Here is a 14,313-nt window from a genome sequence, read left to right on the forward strand (position 1 = left end):
TGAGAAGGTGTAACTGTTGTGTTGTGTTTGTGGAAGATAAAAAAAAAGTCTACAAGTGTGCAACTCTTAAAAAATGTATCTCTGTGACTTCACATTTACTGATACACATGTGTGGCTATTCTCTACAACTACAAATTCCACTGTTACAGGCGTTCAGTTGTTTTGCACCAAAAATACCTTCATATCTCTCCCTCCGTTGCTCTGCCGCGCGCTCGCGCTACACGGTTTGGAATTGGAGCAGTCTCTTCTGTCTTGCTTGCGCGCTCAAATCCCGGGAGTTTGAACCATAGACAGTATAAGGTTTGAACTAATTTGCGAGCCGCTATCAATATGCGGGTGACTTCCAGAACTTCCGGGAGACTTGGGATGTCTGTATTTTGCGTCTCGAGCATCAGGTTGCACAATCAGTTCGCTCGCAACATAAGTGATGGATTAAAATAGTGCTACCGCAGAAATATTAAATTAAAACGGTCTTTACAAAGCGAAGCACTAAATATAAAGGCAGTTAATAACACCAGCAGTAAATTATTGTTTTTTAGTCACTGTAGGCCTACTCAGTGGTTTTCAGCGAATGTTTGTGCACTAATGCATCATTTTTCCTGTCTTTTTGAATCAAGCCTGTTAGCTTGCTGTGTACCTCCATTACGTTCTCTTTATATAGCATTTGTCTACTATTAAGTTTTAATTGTTTTTCAAACGCGATCTACTGCAGCTCTATGTTCACACGCTTGTTTTCAGTCTTTCTATATTTATTTCTACAAATTATCCTTATAATTCAATTAATTTTAAATAAAAATTAAATGAATTATATATTTGAGATGTTTTTAGTTTATATCTTCACATCTGAACAACATGTCTGTAAATTTGTTTTAACAAAAATTGTTAAAACAATATGTTGGATATAAATGTTTTTTTTTTTACATTAATCATGGTTGTCAACTTGCCATCAGCAATTATCATTAAAAACAATGCAAATATTGATATTTGTAAAACTCAATGTGTGGCTTTTGCACCCTCAACCTAATCCTACCCTATTCCTATAGTAAGTACATGTAGTTACTTAATATTACTCTGTACTTAAATATATAATTACACTGTAACAAGGACACCTTGAAATAAAGTGTAACCGGGTTTTATTTAGTCATAATAAACAAAAAATCTAATTTAATTTTTTATCCGATTAATCGAAAAAATAATCGTCCGATTAATCGATTATCAAAATAATCGTTAGTTGCAGCCCTACACGAAATGAATGCCGTCCAATACCCACAACAACACATACAATGGACTTAAATGACATTCACAAATTGAAGGTTTTCAGATAAAAAAAGTGTTAAGAAAACAGAAAAAAAAAAACAGATACACAATGTCTCAAATGACAAAAAAACTAATGAAAACACAAACAATACCAAGGAGATTGCTGCTAAAGTTCATTTCATACTTTCATTTGATTTCACCAAAAAGAGTCCTGGATTCACAATACGTCTCAACACAAATGAAGTTCTTTTTTTAAGTATTCAATTTCAACAAAAGAGAAAGGAGGGGGCGAAAACAAGAAACAAAATAATTACAACACGCGATTGACTCGCTCATTGTGTGTGCGTGTATGTATGTATGTGTGTGTGTGTGTGTGTGTGTGTGTGTGTGTGTGTGTGTGTACAGTGTGTTGACTGCGTGAAGCAGGCTGCGTTGCGGCCACCACAGAACCTTCAGGGCCTGGAAAAGTGTTTGGAAACTGGGCGTGAGGTTAAAAGATGATGTATATCAGTGTTAATACCTGTGGCAGGTGAAACAGGCTGGAGTTCGGTTGCAACAGGCAGGCAAACCGCAGAGCTTAATCCTCCGTCACTTTGCGATCGCACACGGTCAGCACACACAGAAAATCCGGCAACAAATAGTAGCGACTGGCCTTCAGGCAGCGTGTGTCCCACTTAAATATCCTGCACGTTTTGATTCTCTCTCTCTTTTATATCATTTGCCCTTTACTTCCTCATTGGTTTCGGCCCATTTGGAAAAGTAGACTGTATGGATTTTTTCCGTATCACAACAACTTTTAGAAATGGAAGCTTCTGAAAGAGCTTAAGTGAACAGGAAATAAAATAATACAGACTTTAAAACATGTCCAATTACATCTGGTCAAGTCCTTAGTTGTAGTGGCTGAATTATTTTTAGTGCTGCCAGTCAGTAGGCATGAAAATTATGTTTTGGGGCAGGTGGGCAGCAGCGGAGGACTGGTTTGTCAAGGTCACTCTCTTTGTGAACAACTCTATGAGTCCTGGGGTCTCTTTAGGGATCAAAAAAATAAATAAACTGGAACAGTCATTTCTCAAAGTAGCAATCCACATGACCCAAATTCATCTTTCTGAATTTCTCCATCCTGGTTTTGGGGTCTCTAGTGATGTTCGGACTACATAATATGTGTCAGTGATTGCAGTTGTGTGTATAAAGTCTTGGCTGAGTATTAACTAACGCTCAGGTTAATGAAAGGGTTAGTTCACCCAAAAATGAAAATTATGTCATTAATGACTCATCCTCATGTCGTCCAAAGCCCGTAAGACCTCTGTTCATCTTCGGAACAAAGTTTAAGATATTTTAGATTTAGTCCGAGAGCTTTCTGTCCCTCCATTGAAAATGTATGATATACTGTCCTTGTCCAGAAAGAAAATAAAGACATCATCAAAGTAGTCCATGTGACATCAGTGGGTTAGTTAGAATGTTTTGGAGCATCGGAAATACATTTTGGTCCAAAAATAACAAAAACTACGACTTTATTCAGCTTTGTATTCTCTTCCCGGTTCTGTTGTCAATTCGCGTTCAGTGACGCTGCTGACGTGTATCTGGTGCGTCCGTGTATTCGGGTTCAAATAAATATGGCTGGGCAAAAAAATGCAAGTCTTCCTCTGTGTCGAAATCCTTAGACATGTTTGCGAAGATTGTTTTGTTTACAGCGTGCGTCTCCCTCAGACTGTAAACGAAGCTCGGGCGCACCAGAGAACACGTCAGCAGCGTCTTATGTCATCAGCGTCACTGAACGCGGCTTGACAACAGAACCGGAAGACAATACAATGCTGAATAAAGTCGTAGTTTTTGTTATTTTTGGACCAAAATGTATTTTCGATGCTTCAAAACATTCTAACTAACCCACTGATGTCACATGTCATGGACTACTTTGATGATGTCTTTATTTCCTTTCTGGACAAGGACAGTATACCGTACATACATTTTCAATGGAGGGACAGAAAGCTCTCGGACTAAATCTAAAATATCTTAAACTGTGTTCCGAAGATGAACGGAGGTCTTATGGGCTTGGAACGACATGAGGGTGAGTCATTAATGACATAATTTTCATTTTTGGGTGAACTAACCCTTGAATGTATTACTGTATTTTAAAGCAATGTACAACACAGTTTCCAAGGGCCTTAAAGTGATTTTCATAAAGGGATAGTTTTTCTAACCCTTTTAAATGTCATGTTTTGTGTCAAATTCTTAAAATTGAATTTGAATAAACAAATAAACTCAGTATCAGCAAAAGCCGTCTTTGCACTTCAGAGCACAAGCTGCGTCTAGATGTACACACCGTTTCATCCTGCTCAGAAGGGGCATGAATAAAATTACAATGGCATAAATAATGTTATGAGATAATGTTTTAAAGAATGTTCAATAGAGAAATATGAAATAATGGTAAAAACCAAGTGATACTCATAGTCCGTTTCACCTGACAGGGCAATTGGCTTTATGCACAGCTGCACTACTTCCTGAACTTTAGCCAGCTCCTTTGTTTCCTGTCTGCCATTATTGGACAAACTGATTAATCCAGGTGTGCCTGGCCTCAGTAACAATAATCAGGCACACCTGGATTAATCAGTTTGTCCAATAATGGCAGACAGGAAACAAAGGAGCTGGCTGAAGTTCAGGAAGTAGTGAAGCTGTGCATAAAGCCTATTAGGGGAGGGTTTTTGTCTTCCCAGGTGTGAAACACATCAATATTCATGATCATTCACACCTTCTTGCATACAGCCTTTCTGACAAAACATTCCTTACAAATTTTAAATCAATATATTGTTTTACATGAATGAGTGGGCAGGATGATTTTCAAATCGTTTTGAAGCAAAGAATTCAAGGCTACAAGATCCAGTTTTCAAAAGTCTTGTGAACAAATATTCAGTGTAGGTTTTGTTGCCTTATTTCAGTGAATTCAGTGACCTTATTTTCACTTAACATTAGGGGTGTAACGATACACGTATTCGTATTGAACCGTTCGGTACGAGGCTTTCGGTTCGGTTTTCGGTACGCATTTTTGAACCGAACGGTTCGTTGGACCATTTTTCTTGCCGACCAAAATTTCATTATTTCAAATGTTGGCGCGTCACGCGTGGCAAGCGCGCTCATAATGTCTGGCGTGACCACAACATTGCCCAACATCAAATGGCAAATGTAATGTAAGCGGAACGAAACCACTCGTTATTGTGTGGTTGACGGACCGTTTATCAGTTTGGACCAATGCAGCGCGAGCCGATCTTAATCATCAGCACTGTTACTACACAGCCAAATCCAGTAAAGAAAGCATTTGAATTCGCCACTGAAGTAATAACATCGCTGCGAGATCTAGTGAGAAACATTCGCATTTCTCTGTTATTAACGGATCAAACAGCGCTGACGTGGAAACCAGGAAGAAACATTGTGCCATGAATGAACTATCCAGTGTCCACAGATCAGCAATATTAACCATGGATTTACTGTAGTAACACTACTAACTGTAACCATGGAAGTTTGGCAGGAATAGTAGGCTATAATGCTTTCAAGTAACATCACGTCGGTTTTATTTTGACATTATGAATACAATTGCTGCCCTCAAATGTTAATCTGAACTAAAATAAACCTTTGTTTATAACTACTATAATATTACATTTCATTTTGTCCAAGGAGCTGTTTTGTTTTATAAGCTCCTAAGAAAAGTCAAGTATAGCTCCATAATTGCTCAAAGTTAAAAAAAATATCATACTTTATGATGTTAGTTTTAATAAAAATACAATTAAAAAAAATTAAATCAAGGACATTTCTCTGGCATTTCTTTCTTTTTGCTGTATCGGAAACGTACCGAATCGTACCGAACCGAACCGTGACACAAGTGTATCGTATCGAACCGAACCGTGAATTTTGTGAACCGTTACACCCCTACTTAACATGCATTTAAACAATTTTCTCAAAACTACAATCTTTTACACATTATTGTAGCAGAGATTGTACTGCATACAGTGTAATCAAACTTTAGCCATGACAATTTTATAAGTAACAGAAATAAGCACAAATGTCAGGACGAAACATCTCCAGGGCCCAGAAAATACCTCCGACCCCATAGGGTTAATGATTTAAAAACCCCAATGATGAGTGTCCACAAATTTTAGTGCAGCATAAAATAAAGGAAAAGCCTGAGAACTACTGAACTACATGTAAGATGTATCACTTATAATTAATCAAACATCATTAAATCAGACCAATAACTGTGAACGGCGCAGTTTCATCTAGTGCATAGTCAAACACACATGACATGGTTCATGGTAGGGGTGGGGGGTAAACTCGATTCTTAAATGTATCGCGATGCGGACGTGGACGATTCTGAATCGAATCACAAATGCAAAAATCGATTTTCAAATCTTAATTGATAACGTAATGTTGACGGAACGCAAAAGGCGCCTGGACAGTCTGTGGCGTACAGCTGTGCACATAACAGAAATAATGGTGGAGCGAGATATCCAACCGGCACCCTCTGCATTAAAATCTAGCTTAACTTTGGCTTCTATGAAGTTGAAGGGAAAAAGGACCTGGACAAGAGCCACACTTTATGCAAGTAGGGCTCCAGACTGCAACCAAATGGGCGACAAGGTCTCACTGGTGCGACCACCACGTTGTCCAATTAATAAGAGCTGCAACTACTATTACATACGAGAAACATCAAACGAAACAAAAGTGAAACGAAACCGCACTATTCGTTTGAGCTGCGCAAAACGTCAGAACAGGTTTACTCGTGGGCCGATCTCAATCACGCATCACTGTTATTACACAGCGCTGGGAGATCCAATGAGAAAGCCTTTGAATTCACCGCAGAATTAGCCTAATAACATCGCAACGAGATCTAATTGGAAGCATTCATCAAATTCTGCGCAGAATTCTGTTATAAACCACACGTCAGATCAAACCGCGCTGACGTGGAAACCAGGACAACCTTAAAAGCTTCCACCCAACTCGGAAAAGGCAAAGCGAACAAACTATCAAAACATTTATTGCCAAATCACTTTCGTTTGTTTAATTAATAAAATATATTGGAAGTAAATGCATTATGGATCATTACAAATACTTTGCTTTAAAAGTACCAAGTCACACAATAAGAAAAAACAAATCTTTATAGAAAAAAAAAAGATGCATCGATAATGGTTTTATCATCGCAGCACAGCGCTCTGAATCGTAATCGAATCGAATCGTGAGGTGCCTAGAGATTCCCACCCCTAGTTCATGGTGTTTTCAGCGTCTGCCATCTCACTATATGAGGACATCATGAACACGTGAACTTTATTTTGCACATTACAGTTCGGTACAGGCATCAGAACCGCGTCTCCTCGGAGCAGATCTTGACGGAGGGATTTAGCCCAGCACACTGTTTTGAATGTTCGGTAAGTTCCGTCGCGAATTACGTATAAGTAATTTAAGCCGACCAATCAGGTTGTGAACATCCCTATGCCTTTAGGTTCTGTATCTTTAGGTTCTGTGTTAAAATGCTAATGTGTACGCTACGCGGAAAAGGACTAAATGTTTTTTGGGAGGGTCCAGACAAAACGAACCAAGCGAACACCTACAAGCTACAAGTGTGAAAACACCCAACAAGCTGTTTCACTTGAAGAAATTGTGATAAAAAAGATATTGGCTTTGTAAAGTAGAATTCTTCACAAAATAAGAATAATAAAATGATTTTTAAAAATCTTTTCATTTTTACAGCAAACCTCTGTTGTGCAACTCTTTGTTTCCCAAAATATTTGTGAAATGTACAATAATAAATGCACAAAAAAAAATAACATTACGATGTCCAGAAATAATTTTAGTAGTACATTGAGTTTCATTTAATGACACAGAACTCATGTTTAATGTGATAGTTTCGTAGATTCACATTAAATTCACATTAAAGTCCTAATGGACTGGTGGTCGAATTTTTAAGTGTGCCAGAGAGGTTGTGGGTTCTAATCCGCCGTCGTATAGGCCTAGTTCTTTTTTTTCTCATTAAAACCAAAGATGTTCATCAGTGATTATAAAGAGCAGGGACACGTTTGTGTGTATTTTGTTTTGTGATTTCACCAGAACGAACAGTGAGTCTCCGCAACAGCCTATAGTGCTAGATTGAAGAGCTTGTTTGTGAAGCATGAGTGCCAAGAGAACACTGTTGCCTTCTGCCACTAATAACAGCGGCAACAAGCACTCGGCATGATTTCAAAAACAACACATTCCAGCGCCAGTTAGCCTCTTATTTAACAGAAATGAATGAATTGCTAATCAACTAGAGGTGTATCTTTTGTATTAGGTGCATCCGTGCTGCCAGACGTTTAAAAAAGTGGTGGGGACATGTCCCACCAGCAAATTACGCTTATGGCAAAATTAAAAAAAATTAAAACAAAATAAAAGAAACTGTTATATTTTTATTTAATAATATTTTAAAAGATTAGAAGATTTTAAATCTAAAAAGAGTGTGGTTATGTTTGTTAAAACCAAAGAGGACCTTAAGCAAAATGTCCCTTCATTCTATGACCAAAGTATTATATGTGGTGAATAAATTAAAATACTTGGGTCACAGTGCTGTAAATTGTATGGACAGGCAAATATGCTGGCTCATAAATTGTATATGTGTAGATACAGATGAAGAGATCTTCTTAGATCGTACTGTACTTCACTTTATACGGCGCACCTGTGGTGTAAATAGGTAAAGGTAGAATTAAAAAGCATATAATGATGCATTAAGAATCTTGCTTAAGCTCCCATGGTGAAGTAAAGTCTAATATTTGTATCTAATAATGTCCCCATTACATGCTGTTAAGGAATTGTATGCACAATTTCATATGTGATTAATTGATTAAAAAATACAATAATGGTTTTAAATGATCTTACATTTAGTGATACAAGGTATTTCTCCTGTTTTTGGAAGTGTTGGAACCAAAATTTGCACATTTTTAAATTATAAAAATTAGTTGTTGTTTGTAAATATACAGGGTTTTTTTTTCTGAAATAAAGAATGGATTGAGATTGAATTGTTGATATTTCGCTTCATGTGATTATTTTTTTAATAAGAAGAAAAACACAGACCCCCCGCCCCCCTCCCAAAAAAAATACAATATTCCATGACCTTATTATTGCATAAATTGTATAACTTAATAAAACATTGTATTTATTACATTTTGTTTTATGAATTCAGTTAATTAGACATGTTTTAATTCAACCATTAAAATGGGAAAACACGTAATTTGGAAAAATAATAATAAAATGGATTTCATAGGGCTCTAAAAATGTAATTTGTGTTAAACTTTTAATAAATTGATGTTAAATTGAATTGGGAGAAAAACATTTATTTCATAGGGCTCTAACTTTACATTTAAAGTTCTACATCTACAACCAAAATGACGATGTGGCCGATATATAAACCGGTAATTACTGCAGATTGAAGCTGGCACAAGAGTCAGGCTGTTTTTGAGAGGATTATCCTAGAAAGGGCATCGAATCCAGAGATGTGGAGCATGGACAGGGGAAAGACAGGGATGGCAGCAGCAGGTTAGGACAAAGACAAAACCTAAATAAGAGTGACACAAACAAACAGATTTTAGTGAAAATAAATCCCTGTAAATCCCCTAAATGGCAGAAAAACCTCTAACAAATGGGACAAAAAACATCTTAATGCAATCTTAATAACAAACTATTTTTTTAAATGAACTGCATCATATGCAATTCCATAACTAGGTCGAATCCCCTGTATTCCTTAACAGCCAGGAAACTAGGTTACGGGTTCTTGTGGCAATTTGAATGTGTCCAATGGCAGCTCAGATGGGCTTAATTGATGTCACTGAAAACTCTAAAAGTCACAGGTGATCTGGGGATATAGCAAAGACTAGCAGGGTTCATTTAGCATGGAGGAGATGAATGGATTGCATTAGTGAAGAGGAAATTGTCAGAAGGGAAAAATGTGTGAATATTACCAATAGTGGTGCATGATGTCCCTTATGTCTCTCTGGATCTAAGCACATTGCACAGGCAAAGTTCGAAGGAAAGGAATCATTCTTTTTCTATAGTGAAAAAGCTAACCCTCTATGGTCTTATAGACACAAAGTTCTGTGGCTTTTTGGTGACTTTCTGCTCTATGGTGCAGAAAGTTTAAAGATATGTGTCCTGGTTGTGCGTGCTCATGCTGTGCACACTGCTGTGCTTTACTAAGAGATAGCCAGAGCACTGACCATTAGCCGATTGATTTTCAATGATCCTCTGTAATCTCCTGCTTTAATCTCCATCTCTGGGGCTTTAGACACATAAACCAACACTTCACAGCATTGACCCCCATAAAGCCTCATGGAAACCTCAGCTGGTAACTGGTCTCCTTCTTTGTCATACATCGATCTTACTCAGGATTAACATGCAAATCATTAGTGGCTGACAGAGATAAATCTTATAAAATGACTTCTTATATAAAAAAAAGCACCATGATTTCTACAAAGACTGCGATTTAATTAAATAAATATGAGCTGCATGTTTGCGAATTATATGTTTGCGAAAATGGGGGCACCTTGATGTATTTAAAAAAATATAACCCTATGACAACAAACTCACAAAAACCTTACCACTACAGACTTGCTAACAACTATAATGAACAAAGCAAATAGGCCTATGTTTTGATTTAAAAAAAACTCAAATCAGCTTTATATCTTTACAGAGCTATTGGTCGTGATATATGATGTCATGCTCTGCAGCGTCTTTAAATGAATTCAACTAACAAAAAGTAATATACTCAAAATTAAAAAAATATACAATACAATATACTCGACTTTAGTGCAAAAATATCATTCTATTAATTCAGCCAAGAAGTCACGCCGTGACACATCTATCGACCTGTCACACGTCTTCACGTGATGCGAATTCGCAGCTTAGAGTTCACCAAACTTGAACTGGAAAGCAGCAAATTGCAAAACTTTTTGCAGGAGCTTGTGTTTGTGGTCTGACGCATTCGCATGCATATTAATGGAAGTCAATGGAACGAAAAGTGTAGTGTGACTGGCCCTTTAACACATAAAGAATAAAGTCATAGTTACTTTATCCATTACCATTGTCTTCTGTGTATCCGAATAACTCATTGTGTCATTGCGTTCATGATCAGACGTACCGCTGTATCAGTGTCCTTATTTGCACCAACATTGACCGCCAGATTTCAGTGCTTCCCATTCATAGACTGTATATGAATGATATATTTAAACCAAAAAATATATTTAAACTTCTCATAAAAGGTCTTTAATGTCGTATTTTGCGCCATTGCTGTCAAACAAACTAATATCGAAAGCGCGATTAGGCTTTATGTCCTTATCAAAACACTTGCCCTGTCCAAATACCCACACTTGCGGTCTTGGCCACTTGAGAGCGCTTGCACGCGACAGGAAGGAAGTGCGCAAGACTGTCCCATGTCTTAAAAATGCACCCTTAATGCACACTAAACCCACACTATCTTGTAGTTCGGAGCTAATACATTACCCAAATTATCGAAACAAATTAGATAAATTATCTGTATAGCAGTACATATGGCAGTTTCCCCCGTGGTATCAAAAATGGTATATTTTTCAAAGTATCATCGAAGTTGGAAATTCCAGTATCGTAACAACACTAGTGAGAAAATAGAAAAGGGGCTGTAACTTAAGTGGCTCAAAGTAGCCTACACAAACATGGTTTATGCAGTGCAAAACATAATAATACAATTATTCAGGCCAATGATGGCTAGATAATACTTTTTCAGAACTGATTTAATTCATAAAGAGAGCTTATCACACACTGAAATGTTCCAATCTCATTTTTCATGCATTATGCTTGTTCTCCAACCAAAGCTGAATTACAGCAAATCCATTTGGTACTCTGTTCTGTAGCTTTCGGCAGTCTGTAAAAATCTACCTCAGATTTCTTGTCAAATAGTTGTACTGTCAATCTCAAAGCTCTTTCCCATTTTACATGTGTTTTTCGCTACATTTATACTGAAAACCAATGCTGCCGCTCAGTCTTTTTGCCAATTAGTGGGTGTAATCGCAGTCACTCCGGCTGACGGTGACGTCACATGCATAACCTCTATTTTAGCATTTATGCTGTGAGTAAACCAGTTTTGTCAGTGGAAGATTACTAATTCAATTTGTTTTTTTCACAGTTCGGCAGACAGACATGTCTTGTGCAATTTTGTATATTTGACAATGAGAAGACTGACTGACCATCTTTCACAACATTCATGCCTGAGAACCTTTTGTAAAATAAATGATTTTTCAATACTGTTAATACTTGCATCATTTTCTTTCATAATTGCTTTATACCAATCTTTTTCCCTTGTCTTATATAACTTTATTAATTTGAGTTTAATCAACTTAAATCATTTACGGCAATCGGTTTCCTCAAACCATTTGAGTAGGTATATAGTTGTTCAAACTTGATTAGATTAATTAAATTAACTCAAACCAGTTAGTTTCAATTAATGGAATGAACTTGAAATATTCAAGTTACAAATGATTGACTAAACCAACACTATATTATGAGTGAATATGACTCAATATATATAAGTTCACAATACTCATATGCATTTGTTTTTAAACTTAAATGGTTTGAAGCAATCAGTTTCCTCTCAATCAGTTTGAGTTGAGTTAACTTATTGGGTTTTACAGTGAAAGTCGGTCAGATTCTTCATCTAATTGTGTGTCTGCTAGACAAAGGTCATTGGAATAATTGGAAAATGTTTTTTTATTGGATTATTATTGGTGTTGTGACCCATGGAAGCTTATCTGCAACGTGCCCTAGAGCTGTCACAACACAAAGTTGACCATTTCATATTACAGATCCAAAAATAGGTTAACAACAGCAACAACACTCTCTCACTCTCAGGGAGACAAACAGACAAACTCAACAGCACACATTATCAACAGAGTTTAGATATAATAATTAATGGGCTTGACTAAATGAGTTCAATGTCATTGGTGATAAAAAAAAAAAAAAAGAAGAGGAGGAATGAGAAGCAAATGGGTCCCATTTTAAGTGCTGTATATAAAGCAGCTGCAGACATATCGGTACATGCAAATTCTGATACACAGTCCAGGAACATGTAATTATGACACTGCCAAAACAGTAACTTCTAAAATGTTATAAACTCATCTTATGAACTTAACTGGCCAGCACATTTACCAACACAGATATGAGGGTCAGAGAGAGAGAGAGAGAGAGAGAGAGAGAGAGAGACAGAAAGAGAGAAAAAAAATTACCATGGTCAGGATTCCCACACTTTTTGACCAATATATTTACATGATTATTCATGTTGTTAGTGATGCGAACAAGGAAGACTGCAGCAGGGTTATTAGGTAAAACTAAAACCATAAAAATAATTTCCGTTACTTGAAATAAAATATAACTGAAATAAATTATAAACTTGATTTATTCCAAATAGTTGGCAATTAAATATAATATTTCTCATTTTCATTTTTTTTTACTTGATGTTGATGTATTTAAAATAACTAAATTTGAAATAAATATTAATAAAACACTTTTTTAAAACTAATAAAAATGACAATACACAACAAAATTACTAAATTATGCCTACTCAAATAGATGCATCTGTATTTTAACTAAATTAAAATACAAACGGATATACAAATATAAAAATTTAAGTTAGAATCTTAATAAAAACCATACAATGTCTCAATTATACTAAAATAACACTGGATGCACTCCCAGATTAAATAATTTAAAGAAGGAAATACATTGTTTCATGGTTTTTAAAGGCCGGGAGATCACAATTTTAAAATTAATTGATATGATTCAGTGACACTGGAAACCTTGCAAAGTACCACTATATTTTTTGTTTGTTTGTGTTGGGGGTGGAGGGGTGGGGTAATACCACAAGTCTTTGGGCATGTACCTTAGGAATACCATGACATGTGCCATGGTATTCTATGAAGTGCCATTTATACCATGCTTCAGTTGGCCCATCAGATACCATGGGCTGAACTGGTACTCAAAACTTTTTGGGAAGGAGGCGAGATATACATTTCCTTAACTTTCCATTATTAAAATACACTTTTCGAGATGTTATTAAAGTACATTATTTTCAAGGAGATATTTCCAAGTTCCCCATTATCGTAGAAACAAAGTAGAGCAGATAGACAGCAAGTAGGTATGTTTCATCTCATGTCAGTGTGTCAGTTATTGTAATATACTCACAGGCGATGTAAGCAATGAGAGCGAGGGCGATCAGGATCTTCATCATTCTTCTGTTAATGACTGTGATCATCCAGCTCATCCGCATCATCCTCCAGCACACACGGCATTGAGCTCTTCCTCACATCTATCACATACTCATATACTTATGAGATTCAAGCCTGGTGCTTTCAAATAAACACTGGGGACGCGCTTCAGTATTTAGTTCCCAAATACAAACGATAACTGAGTTATAACCTACTTATGTGGTGTTAAAGTTTTTTATATAAACAGCAGCTGCACAAAGCTAAATAGGCTAAGTTAATCTCAAAACAATGTCCGCATCAAAACAAAATATGCAAGTAAGTTACTCCAGCGCGTTTATGTTCAACAGGTGAATCCAGTTTATCGCTTAAAGAAAGTAAAACGGCATCTTGGTTAAGAATTATTCCTCTTAGGTCAGTTAGCAATGTAGCGTCATGACTGTGGACCTGTAGCTAGAGATGCTAACTAACTACTGTAATATCATGCAGTATAACTGGGTTCGGTTTAAATCCTGTCGGTAGTCCAATGTTTACTTTTTATCGATAATTTAAAGTCATTTATCAAGAGTCCATCGGAGTAAGTTATATATTTAGCGATAGAGCGATAAAACGTCTCCACATCAGATGTTCAGAGCAGGATAACATAAGCGATGCTTTCTGCTGTCGATTAACCACCCTGCCGCGATAGCAAGTAATTAAAACTATTTTGTTTTCTGCTCAAATAGATGCATCTGTCTGACGAGCTCGTGTAAACATTTTTATATTTTATTTCTAGTATGCGTAAATATAAAAAGACGTAGGCTTTATCAGTATGCTTTCT

At 36.5% G+C, this 14,313-nt stretch overlaps 1 protein-coding gene across 1 annotated transcript in view; it reads right to left on the reverse strand.

The window, feature by feature from the left end:
* uxs1 (UDP-glucuronate decarboxylase 1) overlaps window positions 1-14,078 on the reverse strand; it is a 93,268-nt gene extending 79,190 nt beyond the window's left edge. The window contains exon 1 of the mRNA XM_056251779.1: window positions 13,474-14,078. Within this exon, the coding sequence (XP_056107754.1) occupies window positions 13,474-13,561 (88 nt within the window). The 5' untranslated portion in view covers window positions 13,562-14,078. The remainder of the gene's footprint in view (window positions 1-13,473) is intronic.
* Between the last annotated feature and the right edge of the window lie 235 nt (window positions 14,079-14,313).

Source organism: Rhinichthys klamathensis, unplaced genomic scaffold (assembly GCF_029890125.1).
Source record: "Rhinichthys klamathensis goyatoka isolate OS25496 unplaced genomic scaffold, OSU_Roscu_1.1 h1tg000090l_1, whole genome shotgun sequence".
NCBI lineage: Eukaryota > Metazoa > Chordata > Actinopteri > Cypriniformes > Leuciscidae > Rhinichthys > Rhinichthys klamathensis.